The following is a 21,748-nucleotide window of genomic DNA, read 5'->3' as shown; positions in this document are numbered from 1 at the left end:
TTACAAAAACATTTGTAATTAAAACAAAATATGGAGTGTTTCTTAATAAAACTTTTTATTTTATGATGAAGAACAGCATACACTTGGCATTCTTGTTGGTTGAACAGCCACATCCGGTTGTATTTGTTCATTTGAATAAAATGCAAATCTTGATTTGTCTTTAAAAACCAATTATTTTGATTGGATATCTACAGGATACATGAGAGCAAGTGATGTGAAAATGTCAATTATAAACTGCATGCTTTGAGAATTTGAGTTTTTTTTCCTGAATTGCTAAAACATTAAACCCCATTCTCTGAGCCAAATGCTCAGACACATAAACCATTGAATAAATAATTATTTTGGCAAAACAATTTCAGTTAGTTACACTGCAGTTTTTGTAAAACTCTAAACACATTCTCATCTTGAACACAGCTACCATACAGCTGTCATTTACACACAACTCAAAACTGATCACACTTGTTTCTAACGATGCAATTAAAATACACAGCTAGTCAGTTCTGAGGTGTGCTAAATGTTGATACTAACAATGGAGGAAAACAATATGAGAGGCAGAGGAGGAATACTACAGGTGCTGGATGAGGAAAGGTGACAATATTCTTATGGAATAACCATAAAACATTTTATGTATCGAAGTAATTTCCATTACTATTCTTGTTGTATGTATACATTCGTAAGTGCTCTCTTTCTTTTTGTAGAATTGCAAGGCCAGCACATGAGGGTGGAAAGCTTGCTATGTTCTCCCAACAGCTAGATGCTCTCATTGTTGATGTTCGACTGTGTGAAATTCAGCAAATCCAGTAGTTGAGGACAATGTAAACTTTGAAATATTGTCAGCCTTTCAAACATTGTCTGTTCCCTTTGATCGCAACTCATAAAGGATCCTAGATCTACAATATCAGTATGTGCTAGTAAGTGTAGATTTTCAGTTGATGCTTACAGTCCAATTCTGTGCTACTGTAAACTGCAGTGTATTATAGTGCATGTTAATCAGGAAAGCCTACAAATGCACTATTGAAGAAGTCTGTTTGAAATGGATTTCATGAATGCATTTTTGTATATGAAGCAGGGTTCAATCTTACAAAGAGGCAGGAACATAATTAGCCAACATGCCAAAGCAGAACATGCCATCTTGAAGACAATAGAATTGGCGTATGGCGACTCAGTTGTGGAGTGTTGTCAAGACTGGATTTGGCACAACAGAGTTTTTTTGCCCATTGCCTGGCAAGGAACAACATTGGCTGTGATGTGGACAAGGTTCTCTGGCCGATATGAGCATTCAATAACACAACAACACTATGTATGATAAACATGTTTATTTAACCATAGTACAGGAATGTTTGTAGAGCATTTGGACATGTCAAAAAAGACAGAGCAAATACAAATCTCAAACAGTTGAATATTATTTTGTTTAAAGGCATTGAGAAGGTGTAAAGAGGGGAAATAATATTGCGGCGCATTGTAGGACACATAAATTAAAACTGCGTAGCTCTTTCAGGCGCTGGGGGCGTACTGCATGGCAAGCCTGTCGAATTCATTCTCCTGTGGGAACATAATTGAGTTTACAATGTCTTTATTAAACTTAGCACTTAATTTTTTCACAGTTACTCAAGTAATGCCTTCTCAGAAAAGAAAAACAGAACAAGGTGTCCTGTATCACACCAAATAATCTTACCTTAGTAAGATATTCTTTAATAAATGGATGTGACTTATGTGCATCTTTCAGTTGAGACAAATATCGATTTGTCACCTGCGCAGAAACAAAGAGACTATGAACATTTCTGCTATCCTTTACATAGCTAATGCTTCCTCAGGGGTATAAAATGCTTTCGCATACACCAAAGCATGCAGATTATAGTGTTAATCTTAACATCCCACTGCCTCTGTAGCTGACTGTGCTAAGAACATTTATATTTATAAAGTTCACCTCAGGAGGTTTGCCCAAATGCTGTGTCAACACAATGAGGTTGATGAGTGTCTCCGGGTGGCTGCTGTCCTATAGAAGATAAAGGACAAATCATGACATTTCACCGCAGTTAAAAGTGGACCAAAGCCAGCTCATTGAATAATCAATATGAAGCACATCTTAATGAGTTCTGCTTTCAATTTCAATAGTAATTCCAGTTTTCAACCACAAATGCTTGTTTTCCCTGCAAGGCAACCAATTTCCTGCCTTGTACAGGTCAACATAGGAGACTAGCCGAAAAATTAAGCCCTGATTAGACTGTGATTCAGGATAGCATTTCTATAGTCTGAGTTTGGGTTGCTTGCTTAAGCTGGCTGCACACTAGATGATTTTCAAATCTTAACCAAGTTTAAAACCATGGGAGGCCACAGATATGAAAACAGTTCAACCAGTTTTTAGCCTTATAATCTTCTGAACGCGCACACTAGATGATTCGACCAGACCAGGAGACCGCACACTTGAAGATTGTAGGAACGATTTCACAGTGACACGTGATCTCACGGAGACTCGCGAGATCAAACGTGACTAGAGAAGAAAAACAAATAGAGGACAATCAATGTTGTCAGCTGGCTCTGCTGGCGTGCGTTCTGTTTCACAGTATACAAAAGAATATGGGTGATCGCTTTCATGGCATGTTTGTGGCTGCCAGTTTCAGCTGTAGAAGCACGCAACATCCGGTAGGTGACACTTGCTCGCTCTTATTGGCTATCGCGGGTATCATGTCAGAGGCAGCCCGATCAAGTGTCGTAAATATCAAACATGTTTGATATTTACTATTTGAGTTCGACGACGCTCCATCTCGATCAGGAGCAGATAAATAATCGTAATGATACCACACAATAGAGGATTTTTGGACCAAAAATAAATAAAAAAACAGTTGCAACAAGCCGCGATTCGGGCCGGGTGTGCAAATTGGGCTTAAAATCGGCCTTAAAATCCTCCAGTGTGTGGCCAGTCTTAGCTTGAAGGTCTTGGATTCAACCAAGAAGTCAGTCTACACTTGTCAAATTAGACAAAACTTCTTGACATTTGCTGTGCTGAAATTCAGGCTCTTACTTTGTCCAGAGCATCCTGTAGTACTGACTCAGCCTCATCCCACTTATTCTGAGCCATGTGACTTGCAGCCTGACCGTTCAGCAGCAGCAGTGTGGGCGAGTACTTGTCTGACATTTCCTGGAAGATATAGAATGCATCCTGCAATTTCTCTCCCCCCTGTTGGTAGAAGAAGAATGAAAAACACCATTCTTCACAATTCAATTCCCAGTCAACAAGAAAAAAAATGATATACAATTCAGCAAAAACTGAACAAGTAGCCATATGCAGAAATTTTATAGAAAAACAAAATCATTTCACACTTTTCAACTCACGTTTAAGTGCAAACAAATGTAAATTGATGCTTTTAGAAGAAAAGTAAGTTATTCTATTTTGATGGAAGTCTAAAGGTCTCTTTCGTATGCGTTTTTTCGTATTCATTATCCTAAAAATTCGTCACACAGAAACCTTGCACACTGAGTCTAATGCGTATTAATTAATCTCTCAAAATGCTTGCAACGAATGCGATCAAACGGAAAAAATTCGAACCTGATCCAAATTTTTTTATGACGGACAAAAAATTTGGGAGGCAGTGTACATGCATTCGAACACACCGCAAAGACCACAGTCAACAGCCAACTAGCACTTAGGGCCTGCCCAAAATATTTAATGTACAGAAAGTATAAATAAGGTTCTGTGAAAACTTTACTTAGATTTTTGTCAAAGGTAGGGGTGTAACGGTACGCGTACCGAACCAAACCGGTTCACATGGTAAATTCCAAATGGAACTGATCATCCCTATCCCCTTGGTGTGGGTACTTTGGAGTGAACAGGGCACGTGCGTGCCATTATTTAGTCGTTTGGAATGCACTTGGCAAAGAGAGAGAGTAATTTCCTCATCATCTTCAGCTGGGATGTTCCCATGACAACGCAGCACGGTGTGCGTCAGCAGATTCGCTGACAGACACAGTCAGGCATAAAAAATATACATTTTATACTGTATTTAAAAAAGTTTTATACATATTAGTTTTTATATATTATATAGCAAAACACTTTAAAAAACATTTTAAAATATAAAATGTATGTTCATTTACAACAGTTAATCTAACAACACTAAAAAGCCATTTATGCTATGCCATTAAAGGGGTCCTATTATGCTTTTTCACTTTTTGAATTTTAGTCAGTGTGTAGTGTGTATGTTTGGGCATAAAAAGATCTACAAAGTTACAAATCTCAAAGTCCACTCAAAAGGGAGATATTTACTTTTTTTAAAATCCCTTTTCACCGGAACTTAATCGAGCCGTTTGTGTCAGGCTGGGGAGAAATGTATTGTAATAATGTAAATTATGTGAAACATAATGCGATTTTCAAACCACCAAGCATGAGAGCATGTTCTACACCCCCAAAACAAAATCAAGACTTGGTAAAAGAGCATAATAGTACCCCTTTAAAACAGCGACATCTGCTGACAGACACCGTGCTGCGTTGTCATGGGAACATCCCAGCTGAAGATGATGAGGAAATTACTCTCTCTCTTTGCCAAGTGCATTCCAAACGACTAAATAATGGCACGCACGTGCCCTGTTCACTCCAAAGTACCCACACCAAGGGGATAGGGATGATCACTTCCATTTGGAATATACCATGTGAACCGTTTCGGTTCGGTACGCGTACCGTTACACCCCTAGTCAAAGGATATACAAACGTTAACAATGAGCGCCCTGCGTACTATATTAAATATAATGTTGGTCAGTTGGTCTACGGTTGCTTACATCACCAATGGCTATATCATTATGAAAATATTTGCTGAGGTAAAATGAGAAGAGACTTTTGTTTCGTTGTTGTTTTGTTTCTTTTCTTATGCACTGACTGGTTAAACTGAACATCCAATAAGTCTCACAACCAAAGGCTCCGACTCCATTTCAATATGCTCAATTGACCAAAAAGCCACTGTTGGTAGTCCAACTAGTGCAAAGAGTGCAGAACACACACCACAGAAACTAGGCTGACAGACACTCAGTGATTGCCTGATACTGGCTAAACAGCTGACTTGGGTGTTTCACAGCCTTTAGACAAGGAACGTCCAAGAAAACTTTTCACATTTACTTCAATACTCACAATTGCAAGGTTGACCCAAGCGGTAGCGAGCTGGGTCAGAGTGGCATCTTCATCTTGGTCTTGCATCTTCTTTAATTCCTTTCTGTGGAGACAATGAGCAACACAACAGATCCATGACAATAATATATTTAAAGCTATTAACTAAAATCAAGTTTAATTTTTTATATTTGTAGCAAAACATCATAAGCTACATATTTTTTGCAATTACATATATATTTTTTAAATAAAACATATATATATAAACATTTATACAGTAGGGCTGGGCGATATATTTCGAACGCGATGATCATGCGCATCTCGTCAGTAAAGCCGGTTCCGTGATGAGTGGTAAATCTCCATCGCCTGCTTTCAAATGGAGCGGCATTTAATACACAGAATCGCAGATCACTGACAAGCTACACAACATCGCATTCATTATCGCAGATGAATCGCCTTCGATAATGAACGCGATATTGTGTAGCTTGTCAGTGAACTACGGCTCTGTGTAGTTAATGCCGCTCCATTTGAAAGCAAGTGATGGAGATTTACCGCTAATCACGGAACCGGCTTTACTGACGAGATGCGCATGATCATTGCATGCAATATATCGCCCAGCCCTACTGTACATACATACAAAACTAAATAGTAATTAAAAATGAATAAATTAAAAGACATACCTTGCCATATCAACTCTGTCCAGCTTTAGAAGTATCTGGACAGTCATGGCCATGCTATAAGAGAAATACAAAAAGACAGTGAGCAATTTATGGATTTGTAATCCAACTTGTGTTAGATTAAATCAACAGTTTTTGAAACTGTCAGAAAGTCTCAGGACACTCACCACTCCAGACTGTCTCCCTGGTGCAGGGTACGTAATGCAGCATCTGTGTTCATCTCATGCAGATAGATTGAAGCCGCCATCAGCAGGAAGGTGGTGTTGGAAACATCAACACTCTTGGCCATCTTTTTATCCAGTTCTGCCACTATTGCATCCCTAAAAGAAGTATAAGGCCATAAAATACACGGAATCAGTTCATACATAATTCAAGGCTTCTGCAGCTTTTAATGTTTTTAAATGACAGAAAAAATGACTAAACTCTACTGTATGTTTCTAGATTTTAAATAATATATACATATGGTCTGATATAATAAAGATAAAAAGACTGCACAAACCTCTTGCCTTCATTGGACATGTACTCTGCAAACATCCTGACAGCCTGCAGCTCCTCAGAGGAGCTGGGCTTTATGTCATCCAGTACAACACCATACTTCCTCTGAGGATACAGAAATCATCACTGTTAACCACCTAATTATTGATTTTATATATATAAAAAAGGACATTATTCACTATGTTTGTTGTTCTAAAGATGAAACAGCTGTGCATCTTTACTGGCAGGCGGGCAAAATACATTGTAGCTGACAGTTACAAAAAACTATAATATGCAAATCAATCTACATTTGTATAAGTGTTTATTAAAATCAAAATAACGCAGCAGCAGTATCACAACAGACTGATGAACTTACCTGAGCAATATATGCTCTGTACAGAAAAATGTTCCTCTCAACATCCTTTTCTGGACTTGACGTCTAAAAGAAATATAGAATAGTTTCATGTAGTTGTTTGTCATTTGTTAATTAACTTACAATCTTTAAATAGGTACGTGATAGCTATAATGAATTAGCCGTTAGCCAACAGACGTAACGTACTCTAGAACCTAAAACTCTTGAGGAAATGTTTTCGTCTCATGAACACTATTTTTTTGCAGGACACTCACCTTTACTTTCTGGGCTTCGTTAATGCAGTGTTGATAGCTGCCGATATAAAACGCGTTTTTCACATCGAACAGCTCATCCACTTCATTCTGCTGCGACGCCATGTTTGTGAAACGTCCCCTTGGCCACGTAACCAGAACGGCTTGCTTCGATCCGGAAAAACAAAACTAAAAAATGCTGTCCTCTTGTGGCAAAGCAAGGAATAGACTAACTGCTGCTTTTTCGTCAGTAAAGCCCGTTTGATAAGGTCAATTGAGCATACAGTAAATTATGAGGGTCAGGACAGCCCATTAGGTGAAAGAGCGATTTATCAATCTTAGTTGTGTCTAACAAACTGCGCATTGCATGGTGCTGGCAATAATTAAAACAAATGTTTAGCTAAATATTATTGAATATTTGGGCACCATTGCCCATAAAAGCTTAAACAAGGCTCTGGTACTATCCTGGCATTCCTGTTATTATTGTAGGATAACCATATATTTACTTGATATTAAATTATAGGCTATTCAGCCTATGAAATCATATTTTATTTATTTGAACCACTATTTAAATATCTGTCTTTGTGTGAAAGAAAGAAAGAAAGAAAGTGAAGCTACTGTTATATATGCCTGCAGGGTAGGCCTATGGGGAAAAAACAACAACAACAACAACAACAAAAACAATAGAAACCCTAACAGAATTTTTCATGGTTTTAATGGTTATAATGGAAATTGTATTGGTATTACTGAAAACTTTATTGGTCCCTGTGGGTCTCTGGTAAACTATTGTCTTCTATTGGTGGTATGTCAAAACCACTAAACCTAATGGAATTTGGCCCAAAACATACTACTGGAAATCATTTGGTAATGGATTTAATGGTTAACAGTTGAAGGTTTGTAATGTTTGTATAAGTGGAAACCATTAGAAAGTCTGTGATGGTTCCTATTATCATTATTATTATTTTTCATCAGGGATTTGTATAACATTATAATGAAGCAAACTTGCCCTGACCAGATATTTAGAAACACAATAACACAGTTCAAGTTCTCTGTGTTCTGTGTTTTATAAATGTACCACTGTGTCCACTTGTTTTCCCAACGGCAAAAATATGCTGATATTGGTAGTTTAGTTTCAAGGTCAGAAAATTCACACAAATTATCCTGTAAATTAAGAGAGTTGTGGTGTTTGAAACTGACATTAAAAAAAAAAAAACGTATAATTTGACTTTTCTTTTAAAACCTTAGTTACTGATATAGTCCTTCCTTATCCTACAACTAGCCCCATGGCTCAACTATGTCTTTTTTTTTTTTTTTTTTCTGGATTACTTACTGGATTATTGTAATGTTTTTATCAGATGTTTGGACTCTCATTCTGATGGCACCCAGAGGATCCATTGGTGAGTAAGTGATTTAACGTTAAATTGATCAAAATCTGTTCCAATGAAGAATTAATTTTCATTATTGGCAGAACTATTCCTTTAATATTTACAAAATGTTTAGAGGTACTGTATGTGATCATATCACAAGTTTGAAACTTTGTTCACTAGCTCACTGCATCTCTCTACCCATCTTACTTTTCAGTATACCTGTTTTGTTCTTTGCGAACAAAAAATGTACTGCCAAAAGTAGATTTTTTTCACCAATTTAGTAACATCTGGGGCTTAGCATAAAAGGAAATATAATGGAATAAAGCAAAATAAAAAAAAAGAAATGGCAGTTTTTATTAAGTCTGAGTTGGCCTTACAATTTAACACCAGTGGCATATACTCATTAAGTTCATAGCAGCAAGCAAATAAAGTTTTTTGATGTCAGGAAGGTTGGATACATGGTTAACATTTCATGGCAAAAACATATTGTAAACTGTGAAATACATAACCCAATACAGTGCTGCCAATATGAATGCACAATACAGATACTGTGCTCATGTATTTGTTAAAAGGCTCAGATCTCAAAAACTGATACTGTAATACTGATACCATAGTCATAAGTTACCATAACAGGTCACCCAAGACTATATGTAATCTAACGTAATTCAAAGGAATAAAAACAATAAATATACACAAGGTTCATGACATCATTCCTGATCCATTATTCAACATTATAACAATGAAGAAAGCAATGTCTCAAATTTTGAGGTCAGGGTGTAATTCAGTAAAGCACAAGGAACCGCTCTTAGAAAGCTAGCACCCATTCCATTATAAAAACCTCTGACTCCATATTTCTCATAGATTCCAACGAGTCCTTGAAGAGCATCTGTAGGCTTCTGTGAGCTGGAACAGAAAGCTGAAATTGTGAGGGAAAAAAACAACATATCAAATAATTTTTTTTAAAATACTAAAGAAATTCACAAGACAAATGCTATACAACACGTTTGCACAGTCTGGGACTGACGATTATATTTATACTAACAGGAGAATATTTACTAATTATATATATAACTAATATTCTTGAGCTTACACCAGTTTGAATACTCTATGTATGAAAGAACAACTGAAGGTCGAGCTTTTGCTGTTTTTGCCCTCAAACCTTTGAATAATGCTTGCTACCACAAAGAGAGTGACTAAAATGTATAAAAAGTAGCAACTTCTGTAACACTGGAAGGCCTTAACATCATTAAAAACGCTAACAAATTCAATTGTATGTGAACAGAACTGTATTTAGTGCTCTAAAACAAGACTGACAGCCATATTCTAATATGAGGAAGATAAAATGTACATGATTCTATTTTTGTTGATGAAAGAAAACATTTATCCACGTAATTATCATCAGTTCAGGTTAACGTTCACCTTGCGCTTGCTGGTGTGTTCTGATGACAGCAAGAGGGTAACTGGTGGCCTGTCCTGATGCAAATGCTGCAAAACTGAAGAGGAAGAGCTTGGAGTCACCGAAGTGCTCTGGATCCTGTTTAGCCCAGCTCATAATTGACTGCCAGAGGATAAAGGTTTCATGTTAATGACTGATTCATGAGTGAAATAAAATCAAATATTTAGTTAATTAGTTAATATTAAAGTTAATTAAAATTCGTCATTATAATTGAACATTTTCTTTATTACTTGCACATCAACGTAGTGGTGGCAATAATTGTTAAGGCTGCTATATTAAGTAAAATTACACTATTTTTGTGCAATGGTCTGATGACAAATATGCAAACTGATATTACATTTTTTCACAATGGTAAAAACATAATAGACTGTATATTTTTTTTACATTTTAGTAATAATCCTCAAACATGTAAAAAGGTAAAATGCTTAATCTGCATTTCTTAAGGAGCTATTTCTATCTGATATAACCGCTACATTCTGATTTACTGGTTTAACTTAATATATTTAAGTTGAGATGAATGATGCCAAATATTATTGAATAAAATCTATTAATGTAGATGTTTTTGCATGGAGCACATTTCATGATAATATTTTCTTCACTGATGCAAATAATTTCATACAATAAAAAATAAAACAACATAAATAATACATATGAAATTACTGGTAATTAAAACACACACTAAGATATTTAGTTTTAAGTTTTTAGCAATGTTCTTTAATTAACATTTTATGATTTTATGTACAATCAGTAATAGATGAAACTTACAGCTGTGTAATTTAGGATGTTAAGAAAGTAAAGCTTGCAGTTTGCCTATTCAGCAATAACACTGCCTGAAAGTAAAAGCAGTTTGTCTCTTCTTGACTGAATGCTCAGATACGGTACCTCCTCCAGTGCCCTGAATTACCTGATGCACTGCACATTCCACTCCAGCGTAAGGTATCATACAGAGTATGCTGGGTTTGAACCCTCTGTAGAAAGCTGACACAGACTCGTTCTGGTAAATCAATCTGGCACATCCCAAAACTCCATTGTAGGTACCAGCAGGCTGGAGATTGAGTCTAACTTTCAACACCTGCCATTAGAAGAATTAAAAAATGAGTCAGCAAATTAGTGTTGATCTAATCAGTCGTAATTGTGAATGTTAACTGCAAGTCAGTTCTAATTAAAGTTTTAGTTGTGTTTTGTCTTTCTTGCCTATATTTATCAACTTTTACATCAGTTATTGTTATTTTAGTACAAAAATCCAAGTAAAGTTTTTTCCCCCCATTTTTAGTTAACATTTATTTTATTACAAGTAACAAAAACATTAATTATGCTTTTCGTGTTCCTTTTTGGTCATAATTACCGACGATTAAATGTAGCAGTTTATTTTGCCGTGCATTTTGCTGTTATATGAGGCAACAGGCTTGAGTAACAAAGCTACATTAGACATCATTCTCCGAAGGAAACAGAAACAAGCATGAAAATAATACAACACAAAGATAAAGAGTCAGTTATACACCTAATTTGCATCCATATTTGCTCTTTATGTTGTTGTATCCTGCCTTTGTCGTGAAGTAAATTAGAAAGTAATATGATATGGATATTTCTCAACGTGTCAATTGTGTTCTGAAAAAGAAACTATAACTTTTTATGACTTCCAGGATGTTACTGGTTATTGCATGAGAAATTCTTTGTAAAAGTTCACCTTCTAGATATAAATGATGACAGAAATGACAACTACACACTTTCTTTAACAAAGATTTCACAAACAACACCTAACAGTAAGGAACTCCAACCTGTTTTGTCACTGTGATACCTCTAAGGGGTAGAACACAGCATGTGCCACGGCCCCTGACACACAGCCCAGTCCAAACCTTTGATGGACCGACAGACTGTCCCTCTCACCAAGAGTGTACATCCTCATCTGCAAGGACAGTGAGATAAAGAATTAACGTTTGAACATTTGTGCATGTGAGTGAATGTATGTGTTTGTGGGCACACCTGGGCATAGATCAAACACTGAAGCGTTGATTGTGGTGTTCCTTTAAGAACATTCACAGCATTTCCTTGCCACAAGGATCTAAATCCACCAGTCTGCAGCTCTCGGAATCCCAGAGACACAGCTTTGGATCCAAAAACCTGTTTAGCATATTGCACTGTTTAGGCTATTATTGTCAGATCAGACACTCACAGTTTTACAAATTAAATATATTGTGATTACTCACAATTTAATTACATTTACATTTACATTTAATCATTTAGCAGCCGCTTTTATCCAAAGTGACTTACAAATGAGGAGAACAATAAAACCAATCAGATCAACGAGAGAACAAAAGTATACAAGTGCCATGACAAGTCTCAGTTAGTTCAACACAGTACATGTAGCTAGGTTTTTTTTGGTGGTTTTTTGTTGTTGTTGTTGAATAGAATAGAATAAAATGGAATAGAATAGAATAGGTAAGTGCTAGTATTAGTTGGTCAGGTGCTGGCGAAAAAGATGTGTCTTTAGATGTTTTTTGAAAATGGCTAAAGACTCAGCTGTTCGAATTGAGATCGGGCGGTCATTCCACCAGCTGGGCACAGTCCAGGAAAAGGTCAGTGAGAGTGATTTGCTACCTCTTTGTGATGGCACCACAAGGCGTCGTTCACTTGCAGAATGCAAGCTTCTGGAGGGTGCATAAGATTGAACTAGTGAGTTTAGGTATATTGGTGCAGCATCAGTTGTTGTCTTGTAGGCAAACATCAGTGCCTTGAATTTGATGTGAGCAGCTATTGGTAACCAATGTAACCTGATGAAGAGAGGAGTAACGTGAGCTTTTTTCAGCTCGTTAAAAAGGCCACTCTCGTCGCCGCATTCTGGATCAGTTGCAGAGGCTTGATAGTACATGCAGGAAGGCCTGCTAAGAGAGCATTACAATAGTCTAGTCTGGAGAGAACAAGAGCTTGGAGAAGGGCTTGTGCGGCTTGCTCTGACTGGAAGGGTCTAATCTTTCTTATGTTGGATAAGGCAAATCTGCAGGACCGGGCCGTTGTAGCAATATGGTCTGTGAAGGTTAACTGATCATCGATCACAACTCCTACGTTCCTGGCTGTCCTGGAAGGAGTTATGGTTGATGAACCCAGCTGTTTAGAGAAGTTGTGATTAAGTGATGGGTTGGCTGGGACCACGAGCAGTCTGTCTTAGCAAGGTTGAGCTGAAGGTGATGGTCCTTCATCCAGCTAGAAATGTCTCTTAGACAGGCTGCAATGCGAGCGGCTACCATTGGATCATCTGGTTGGAATGAGAAGTAGAGTTGAGTGTCATCAGCATAGCAGTGATAAGAAAAGCCGTGCTTCTGAATGACAGATCCTAATGACGACATGTAGATGGAGAAGAGAAGTGGTACAAGCACTGAGCCTTGAGGAACCCCAGTAGCAAGAAGTTGTGACTTAGAAACCGCATCCCTCCAAGACACCCTGAAGGACCTATCTGAGAGGTAGGACTCGAACCACAGGAGTGCGATTCCTGAGATGCCCATCTTTCTCAGGGTGGACAGGAGGATCTGGTGGTTAACTGTGTCAAAAGCAGCAGACAGATCCAGCAAGATGAATACTGAGGATTTGGAAGCTGCTCTTTCCATTCTCAGGGCTTCAGTAACCAAGAGCAGGGCAGTCTCAGTTGAGTGGCCGCTTTTGAAGCCAGCTTGGTTGCTGTCCAGGAGGTTGTTCTGTGCAAGAAACATAGAGAGTTGGCTGAACACAACTCGCTCAAGTGTCTTTGCAATGAACAGAATAAGGGATACCAGTCTGTAGTTTTCTAAAAGTGTTAGATTTAGAGAGGGTTTTTTAAGCAGTGGGGTTACCCGAGCCTGCTTGAATGCTGTGGGAAATGTACTAGTGTGAAGAGAGGTGTTGATAATGTGAGTAAGCGCAGGTATGACTGAAGAAGAAATGGCCTGAAGGAGGTGAGTGGGGATAGGATCAAGCGAACAGGTAGTAGGATGATTGGAAAGGATAAGTTTGCAAACGTCCATCTCCGAGAGTGGAGAGAAGGAAGAGAGAGAGTGTGTATTTGTCGCTGTGAAGTTATCATCAGTTTGTGGTGCGGGGAATTGGCCACTGATGGTTCTTGTTTTATTTGTAAAGAAAATTGCAAATTCATCAGCTGTAAGAGTTGATGAAGGAGGAGGGGGAGGAGGACAGAGAAGAGAAGAGAAAGTTTTGAAAAGTGTGCGAGAGTCAGAACAGTTGTTAATTTTGTTGTGGTAGTATGTCGTTTTAGCCATGGAGACATTTGTAGAGAAGGAAGAGAGGAGTGACTGATACACACTAAGGTCGGTAGAGTTTTTTGATTTGCACCATTTCTTCTCTGCAGCCCTTAGTTTAGAGCGATGTTCACGGACATCGGACAGCCAGGGGGCAGAGGGGGTTCTGAATCAGCAACTGTCAGTATGTTTTGTTATTAGTTTAAATATTTGCTATATTGACTGTTCAAATGCGGAGTTTTGCGCAGAGTAGAGTAACGCGTTGTGTGTGTGTGTCTGAGAGAGAGAGACAGGTCAAATCACAGTGGAGTCAGGTGTCTTAACCATGGCTTGTGTACTGCAAATGCATCATCACTGTGTCTGTCAAGCGACTCTGTTCCCCTTTCGGGCTTTAACTGATGGTAAAACTAAGGACATTATTAACTGTCTTTATATTTACTTTGAAAGCTGAAGCTCGCGATTATTGTAAGGGGTGTTACATTTCTGATGTGCGCTTGTGGTGTTCGGCCAATCACAATGCACTGTGTCAGCTGGGCATATCAGAGCAGACTGCACTTGTCGGAAGGAGGGGCTTTATAGAAAACGATGTGTTTGAGAGAGGCAGGGCATAGAGGAACTACAATAATGTACAGTATTTGAAAAATAATGTGGTTTTTTTTACATTAAAGCATGTCAACAAATTCTGTTACACCAAAAGCACAAAATTATGATCTTTAAAATAGCATCATATGACCCCTTTAAATACATTAAAGTCAATTCAATAAGTAGTCAAATTTTTTTTTTTTTTTGTTATGACTAACAAAAACTACCTGAAGTCGTGTCTTTAACAGGTCTATTGGTGCTGTCACAGTTCTAGACACAGCATCTGCCAATCCTGCGGCCAATATAAAGCTCCCCCAGACAGACAGGTCAGTCTCCTGCTGGGTTAACTCAATAGGCATAGAGCGACTCTCTCCTACATCAAACACCTAAAAAAACAACATCCTTTTATAAACCTGATTATGAACAGTGCAGATTAAATGTATACTTGCACAATAGTAATAGTTTAGCTAAAAATTGCAATTTCACCATTTACTTATGTCACACTCGTGTACAACTTGTCTGCAGAACACAATGATAGATTGAAATCTCCAGACAAAGTCTGCATACAAAGTTTGAAGCTCCAAAAAGCACATAAAGGCATGTATAAACATAATTCATATGGCTCCAGAGGTTTAATTAATGTATGCTGATTTAATCACTTTTGGGAGGGAACACACCTAAATGTCACTGCCGGAGCTTAAATATTTTGTTTGTGTTCTGCAGAACAAATAAAGTCTTACACAACAGAGATGGCACTGGGGGTGAGTAAATATTGAGAGAATTTTCCTTTTAGGTGAGGTATGTATTACGTATTTTTTTAAGTATTTAAAATCTGTTTTTACCAGGTTATGTTTCCAGGATGATACCAACTCTCCAATGTTTTCTGCTGGGTTTATGATGACATGCTGGAGGAATTCCTCCCAGTCTACCGTCATAGAGTTGTCTTCATCCATCCTAATGACAATCAAAATTAACTGTGTCAGATAACAAAGTCTCTTTGAGATTTACATAAACCTATATATGTCAAAGTATCAGCCTCATCTTACACATATGGAGGGATCTTGATGCTTGTGACTTGGTAAACAATGCTTTATAATAAGTATCAAGGATAAAATATTGCAAATGTAAAAGTAACACCATCAGGCCTCTTACATTTGGATGATCCGCTTTGCGTTTGGTTTTGATATGACCAAACCTAATTCCTTAAACAGGTACATTATGTCCTCCAGGCCAATAGCCCCTATATCAAAGGAAAGATTTTATAAATAAAGTTTTGCCACTTTCTTGGTATTGTTTTGTGAGCTGAGAGCACATTTTACACGTTTAAACAAAGAACAGTTTCAAACATGGATATTTGTCATAGACAGTTTACCACATTTATTTCTGTCAAGGGCATGGAAATCTATTTTCCATTTCTTCTCTTTGTCCATCATGTAAATTAGAAATTCCTGATAGCTTAGACGTCCATCCTCATTTTGGTCGTAACTGGACATGATAGCCTAAACGAGAGAATCATATTAAGCCTACTGACAATAATGTAATCCAGATACATATGAAAAAATGAATAATTTTGGCTACATCGCTACAAATGTATAACAGTATGTAATTCCACACAAAGAAGCCTTACTTGAACCTTTTCACAAACTGGTTCCACGCCTATCCTTCGCATTTCACTTTGCAGCTCCTCTGTAGATATAAACCCGTCTTTATTCTTGTCGAGTTTATCAAACAAGCCGCGGAAGTGATCCATGATTATTATTGTTAGGTTATCCAATGTAATATATATATATATATATATATTCGTATTTAAATGATACGGTTAATAGTTTTAAGTAGGCTAAGTCTATTAGTTTAATTTGAGGTGAATTACAGTATTTTCACCTTTATTTACTCTGATAACGCCGAGTCATCTCTCGCCAGAGAATGGAGTACAATGCGGTGGTCCAGATGAATACCAGCATCTCAGAGAAAGTTCATGCTATACCGATGCTAACCAGCAGATGGAACTGTGGTGCTATTATATGGATAAACAGTGCGGATTATTAAAGTCAATATTGTTTACAGACCAAACATGGTTATTTCTGGTTATTTCCTTTATGCTGTATTTCTATTAGACTCGTTATCTGCTATTTTTTTCAAAGATTGCTTCAAGTATGCAGGTCTGAGTGAGGAGAAGGTTGGGATGGAGAGGAAACTGGATCTTTTTCTGGCAGGCTGCCACCTGCCAGTGAAAGATTGAACTACTATTCTTAGAGTGGTGCCTTTTATTATCTCATATTTTCCATCTATTTTCAGAAAATGACGTCCAATAACCTGCATCCATAGCAGCTTTGATTACTAGCTACAACACAAATGTAGCATTACAGTTTTAGAACAGCTAAAGCTACACAGGGTTTGACTTTTAGGCCTATTGTTTAGTTTTATTATTATTGTTGTTTAGTTTTATTACTATTATTTTAGTCTAAAGGTTTAGAGTGATCTGAAGGATAGATAGGGTTAAACTGTTCTGATGGGAGACAATATAATATATATGAAGCACAAAAACAGAAAGGTCATAAAGGCTACTGCAGTTAATGAAGCAGCATGAGCTAATTTTGGAATGAAATGTTTCATATGACCCACAGTAAGCATACTGATCATTCATATTTGAAAAATATATCAGGCTTTCTTTAATCAACATACAATGAAAGACAAAACAGAGTCAGGTAAACAGACAGATTTACATTTATATTATATTCAGCAAGACAACAAAACAGTCAGGTAGATAGACAGACAGATAGAATTATATATTTGATTTATGTTGTTTAGCTAATGTTTATTTTGTTTTATTAGTTTCATGTAGGCTATGTTTCCTTGGAAAGGTGTTCATGGAAAGTCCAACTTTGATGAACTTCATCAAAAGATTAAGTCATCAGATGTTTTTCCTTTTTTTTTTTTAAATAATACTTGTATTATTATGATGTTATGAATATATTTTAAGGCACAAATCAGATTTTAGTAGTTCAAGGTTGGTATAATAACATTGTAGGCTATCATCTACTGAAATGTATGAACTGTAAAATATACAGCCACTAAAATGTCATCCCATAATCCTCAGATGACCAGATAAACTATAATGATAGATAGATAGATAGATAGATAGATAGATAGATAGATAGATAGATAGATAGATAGAATATCTCCACAGCACAGAATTTTCTCGGAGACATAAACTACACATCGTTACTCGTGCTCGAATTTAGATTTATCTGAAATGGGAAATGACGTGCCTCTGCTACGTTCTAGAAAGCACACTCTGATTCCAGAGCTGCACTGGTACAGGGGAGGGAGCAATGGCTATTTAAAGAGGGTAAAATAACACAAGATCTTTAGTGCTGAGTAACCGCCTCCAAACAGACACAACAGGCTCAACTGATCATCTGTATCACGGTTTAAAGAGGCAGGTTTTGACACCGTAGTCACCACGACGGTGCATTTATTCACTGTCTTTTTCAAGAGACTTACGAATCCTCGGGAAGCGGCGCCAACCGGGTCTGCATAGGAGAAAATGGGCAAAGATTATTACAAAATATTGGGAATCGCAAAAGGAGCATCAGACGACGACATCAAAAAGGCGTACAGAAAACAGGCTCTGAAATGGCATCCTGACAAAAACAAGACGGCCAATGCGGAGGAGAAATTCAAGGAGGTCGCGGAGGCTTATGAAGTTCTTAGTGATCCAAAGAAACGAGAAATATATGACCAGTACGGTGAAGAAGGTAGGCTTGCTTCTGTAATAGCCTATCCGTAATAACAATATGAATACTTAATCCTACTGTCTAATCTCTTGAATGTATCGGATGTAAATGTAATGAAAACGAATTCTCAGGACATTTAGGCTACTGGAGAGTACACAAAGTTGACCATATGGAGTCCTGGGTTATTGACCTTTTCGGTGCTCAACCAACACATTATTTTAAATCGGGAAAAGACTCTATGTTCTGTATTTAAGCGTCAAAATTGGATGTCACCGCTGTTGTAATTATAGGCTCTGGTTTGAAGTGCGCATGATTTATGTGTGTTTATTTATTAGGCATAGCCTACTGCAGTGGGATGCACAGTAATTTAACATCATAGTAATTAAACATCAGGCATCATATATAATAGGCCATGTGGCCTAAATTTTCCTCAGTTTTTTTTCCCAGCGATAAAACGTGTTTTCTGTCAAATCTGTGCATTTTAGGCCTTAAAGGAGGTGGAGGGGCGACCGACGGGCCAGGAGGCAACTTCACCTACACCTTCCATGGAGATCCTCACGCGACGTTTGCCACGTTTTTCGGGGGAGCCAATCCTTTCGAGATATTTTTTGGCAGGAAAATCAATGGACGAGATGACGATGACATGGAGGTGGACGGAAATGACCCCTTTGGTTCTTTCACGAGTTTTAACATAAATGGATTTCCACGCGAGCGGCACGTTGGTCCGGGCGGCCCGCCGCGCAGAAAACAGGACCCCGCGATCCACCACGAGCTCCGGGTGTCTCTAGAGGAGGTCTTTCACGGATGCACCAAGCGCATGAAAATCTCACGCAAGCGCTTGAATCCAGACGGTCGGACTTTGAGAAACGAGGACAAAATCCTCACTATTGAGATCAAGCGTGGGTGGAAAGAGGGAACCAAAATCACGTTTCCACGCGAGGGTGACGAATCGCCTAATACTATTCCTGCCGATATTGTGTTTGTCATTAAAGACAAGCCCCACGCCCACTTTCGCCGAGAGGGGTCTGATATCGTGTACCCGGTCCGGGTCAGTTTGCGCCAGGTGAGAGAAGCCACTTCCAAATTAATTTGTCTATCTATCTATCTATCTATCTGTCTATCTATCTATCTATCTATCTATCTATCCAGGGGCAGTAAGAGGGCCATCCTGAGTAAGGGGTGAAGTGATTGATGAAGTGTTGTGTTGTGTTGTGCATCCATCCATCCCATCTGTCTGTGACTGTCTGTTATTCATCTGACTGTAAATGTCTATCTATCCCTCCTTCCATCCATCCATCCATCTGACTCTAAAAGACAATATTGACATAGATAATATAGATTTTCACTTAAATTAGATGGTAATTTTTTTTTTTACTTCCAAAAGCTTTTTTTTTTTTTTTTTTTTACAGTATTTTACAGTAATAGTTCATGGAATATCATTTTCAACCATATATGGTAAGTTAAATTACAGCAGGGCTCTAAATCTCTAAATCTATCTGTCCATCCATTCATCCATCTGACTTTAAAAATGTTGACTTGTTGAACATAATATAGATTTTCACCTTGTAAATTATATGGTAATTCATTATTTTTACTTCCAATAAATATAATTTAAACAGTATTTTATAGTAAAATTAGGCTTACAGGTATTAAATGTATACTTGTTATTAATCCTATTATATGCAAGCTAATTTTCCACAATTTATGGTAGGGTATGTCATTTAGAAGTACAGTTTATCATGTTAAATTGCCAATTAACATGATTTTACTGTAGCATTTTGTGTCAATTTAAAAATATAAACACTTTTACCGTCTATAGATCTATCTATCTGTGCAGGTTTGTATAAGGCAAGGTTTTGTAAATTTGCCTTGCTCAAAATGTCAAGTTCTTTGTGTGAAATCTCGTCTCTTACATAATGCAGTTTGGACAGGAAGGAATATGAGCTCGATCAGCTGTTGTGAGATGCCAGAAAGGAGCTCGCCCACTTAAACTGTTACAGGGCCATCAAGATGTACATATATGGCAGAATCATTGATAGACAGTGCTGTGTCTGTAAATGTCATGACACAGAGTGGCTGTCAAACCAGTAAAATATGCTTTCAGGCTGTTGGATGGGATGCAGATGACAAAAGGGAAAAACTTTGATGTATTTTTGCACACGGCAGCCTATAAATTGGAATTATAGTAGGTATTTGCCCAGGTTACTGTCATAATGTGAAAGTTTCATTCTGTTCCCAGCTTCCTGTCCTGATGCTTGTCATTTTAAGAAGAAAGTGTAAAGAACATACTGTGAATCTATGAATAAGATGAAAAATGAAGGCGTATCTAAAAGCAGGTCCAATTCAGTTACAGAGTTACTGTATCAGAGTTGAAAGCATCTCGCACCAGGCATCCATTAAAACGTAGTCAATCATTTTTTATAAATGGATGGCAGTGTAAAATTTATATAGTAGTTATGCAGTTATAAATACTAACAAGACTGCTTTTATGTGTTCTTTGTCTTATAGCATATTTAAAGTTAAGAGAATATTATTGTAAAGTGTTACCAATATTTCTTATCCTACTAACGATTGTTTTTTTTTTTCTTTGCTAATAGTCATTGTGTGGCTGCTCTGTCACCGTGTCGACGATAGACGGTAAAACGTGCAATATAAAGATAACTGATGTTATCAAACCTGGCATGAGGAAGATCATTGCTGGACAAGGACTGCCCTTCCCAAAGAACCCAGAACAAAGAGGAGACCTTATTGTGGAGTTTGATGTGAACTTTCCTGACAGTCTGCCATCGAATGCCAAGGATGTCCTGAAACGACACTTACCGGTCTCATAAAGTGAGCTTGGACAGACTTTAGTGACATTTCTATGAACAATTCAGTCCCCTTCATAGGTGGACTAATATGACAAATCAAATTTTGAGAATGTGCAATTTCTATTTTTTATCTAAATGTTTGTTAAATATATATATGTATATGTTATATATCTAATGCATATATATGAATTATGTTGCATGCTTGTGTATGTCAGTGACAGTGCCAACTTACAGTGCAATCTATGTCTGAATATTTTTTGTTATTTTTATGCTTCTTTTGAATTGTGCGGTATTGAAATAAGTGTTTTGCAGACTAAATTATACTGATCTATTTGTTTGCCTTTTACAAGTAGATCCCATCTGTGCTGACAGATCATGTACTGTTATTCTTTCTAAATGCACAATATGATATAATTTTAGTAAATGATGGCTTGGAGTGAACTGTGTGACGGTACCATGGATACTTGCCTTCATTTGTGATAGCATTTAGCAAGACTCTACTAATGCCTTGTCAGATCTGATATGTCAGATCCGTTTAAATGTGAGTAACGGACTCACATAATGTAACTGTCTTTGACAGAGACCAAAAATTTGGTTACTTGTGCTGTGGGTTCATAGCATACCATGTTTATTCATGGAAAATTAAGAGAGCGTTTGCATTATTAGAATTACTTTATCTTACACTGACTACTCCTAGTGCATTGTGTTGAAGGTTTATGGTTAA

The 21,748-nt window shown here is 37.4% G+C and overlaps 3 protein-coding genes across 4 annotated transcripts; 1 reads left to right on the top strand and 2 right to left on the bottom strand.

Moving 5' to 3' along the window:
- Positions 1 to 1,301: 1,301 nt before the first annotated feature.
- cope (COPI coat complex subunit epsilon) lies at positions 1,302 to 7,031 on the bottom strand. Its single transcript, XM_058793857.1, has 10 exons — positions 6,871 to 7,031; positions 6,620 to 6,682; positions 6,269 to 6,369; positions 5,937 to 6,089; positions 5,773 to 5,826; positions 5,117 to 5,198; positions 3,023 to 3,178; positions 1,928 to 1,996; positions 1,676 to 1,750; positions 1,302 to 1,542 (listed from the first exon to the last, which is right to left on the bottom strand). Exons 1-10 carry the CDS (start codon positions 6,970 to 6,972, stop codon positions 1,495 to 1,497), a joined length of 903 nt encoding a protein of 300 aa, XP_058649840.1. The 5' UTR covers positions 6,973 to 7,031; the 3' UTR covers positions 1,302 to 1,494.
- Positions 7,032 to 8,548: 1,517 nt separating this feature from the next.
- Positions 8,549 to 16,637, bottom strand: slc25a24l (solute carrier family 25 member 24, like). Of its 2 annotated transcripts, none has more exons than XM_058755111.1 (10): positions 16,105 to 16,637; positions 15,850 to 15,976; positions 15,630 to 15,717; positions 15,320 to 15,431; positions 14,705 to 14,863; positions 11,653 to 11,790; positions 11,468 to 11,575; positions 10,574 to 10,741; positions 9,633 to 9,771; positions 8,549 to 9,129 (listed from the first exon to the last, which is right to left on the bottom strand). In XM_058755111.1, exons 1-10 carry the CDS (start codon positions 16,225 to 16,227, stop codon positions 8,945 to 8,947), a joined length of 1,347 nt encoding a protein of 448 aa, XP_058611094.1. In that variant the 5' UTR covers positions 16,228 to 16,637; the 3' UTR covers positions 8,549 to 8,944. The 2 variants fall into 2 exon arrangements, with proteins under 2 accessions (XP_058611094.1, XP_058611103.1); XM_058755120.1 differs by having other exon boundaries at positions 8,549 to 9,116.
- Positions 16,638 to 17,452: 815 nt separating this feature from the next.
- Positions 17,453 to 21,748, top strand: dnajb4 (DnaJ heat shock protein family (Hsp40) member B4). Its single transcript, XM_058751346.1, has 3 exons — positions 17,453 to 18,235; positions 18,700 to 19,277; positions 20,812 to 21,748. Exons 1-3 carry the CDS (start codon positions 18,025 to 18,027, stop codon positions 21,043 to 21,045), a joined length of 1,023 nt encoding a protein of 340 aa, XP_058607329.1. The 5' UTR covers positions 17,453 to 18,024; the 3' UTR covers positions 21,046 to 21,748.

Source organism: Onychostoma macrolepis, chromosome 02 (genome assembly GCF_012432095.1).
Source record: "Onychostoma macrolepis isolate SWU-2019 chromosome 02, ASM1243209v1, whole genome shotgun sequence".
In the NCBI taxonomy this organism is placed as follows: Eukaryota; Metazoa; Chordata; class Actinopteri; order Cypriniformes; family Cyprinidae; genus Onychostoma; species Onychostoma macrolepis.
This window is presented reverse-complemented; position numbering and strand designations above follow the sequence as displayed.

Bases quoted from the DNA above. Each gene is read 5' to 3' on its own strand.
- dnajb4 (XM_058751346.1), top strand. From the start codon at position 18,025: ATGGGCAAAGATTATTACAAAATATTGGGAATCGCAAAAGGAGCATCA. The intron at 18,236-18,699 runs GTAGGCTTGCTT...TGTGCATTTTAG, and splicing joins TGACCAGTACGGTGAAGAAG to GCCTTAAAGGAGGTGGAGGG. The intron at 19,278-20,811 runs GTGAGAGAAGCC...CTTTGCTAATAG, and splicing joins TCCGGGTCAGTTTGCGCCAG to TCATTGTGTGGCTGCTCTGT.
- cope (XM_058793857.1), bottom strand. From the start codon at position 6,972: ATGGCGTCGCAGCAGAATGAAGTGGATGAGCTGTTCGATGTGAAAAAC. The intron at 6,683-6,870 runs GTGAGTGTCCTG...TATTTCTTTTAG, and splicing joins ACGAAGCCCAGAAAGTAAAG to ACGTCAAGTCCAGAAAAGGA. The intron at 5,199-5,772 runs GTATGTCTTTTA...TTGTCTCCACAG, and splicing joins GACAGAGTTGATATGGCAAG to AAAGGAATTAAAGAAGATGC.
- slc25a24l (XM_058755111.1), bottom strand. From the start codon at position 16,227: ATGGATCACTTCCGCGGCTTGTTTGATAAACTCGACAAGAATAAAGAC. The intron at 14,864-15,319 runs GTAAAAACAGAT...TTGTTTTTTTAG, and splicing joins CATCCTGGAAACATAACCTG to GTGTTTGATGTAGGAGAGAG. The intron at 9,130-9,632 runs GTGAACGTTAAC...TCACAATTTCAG, and splicing joins AACACACCAGCAAGCGCAAG to CTTTCTGTTCCAGCTCACAG.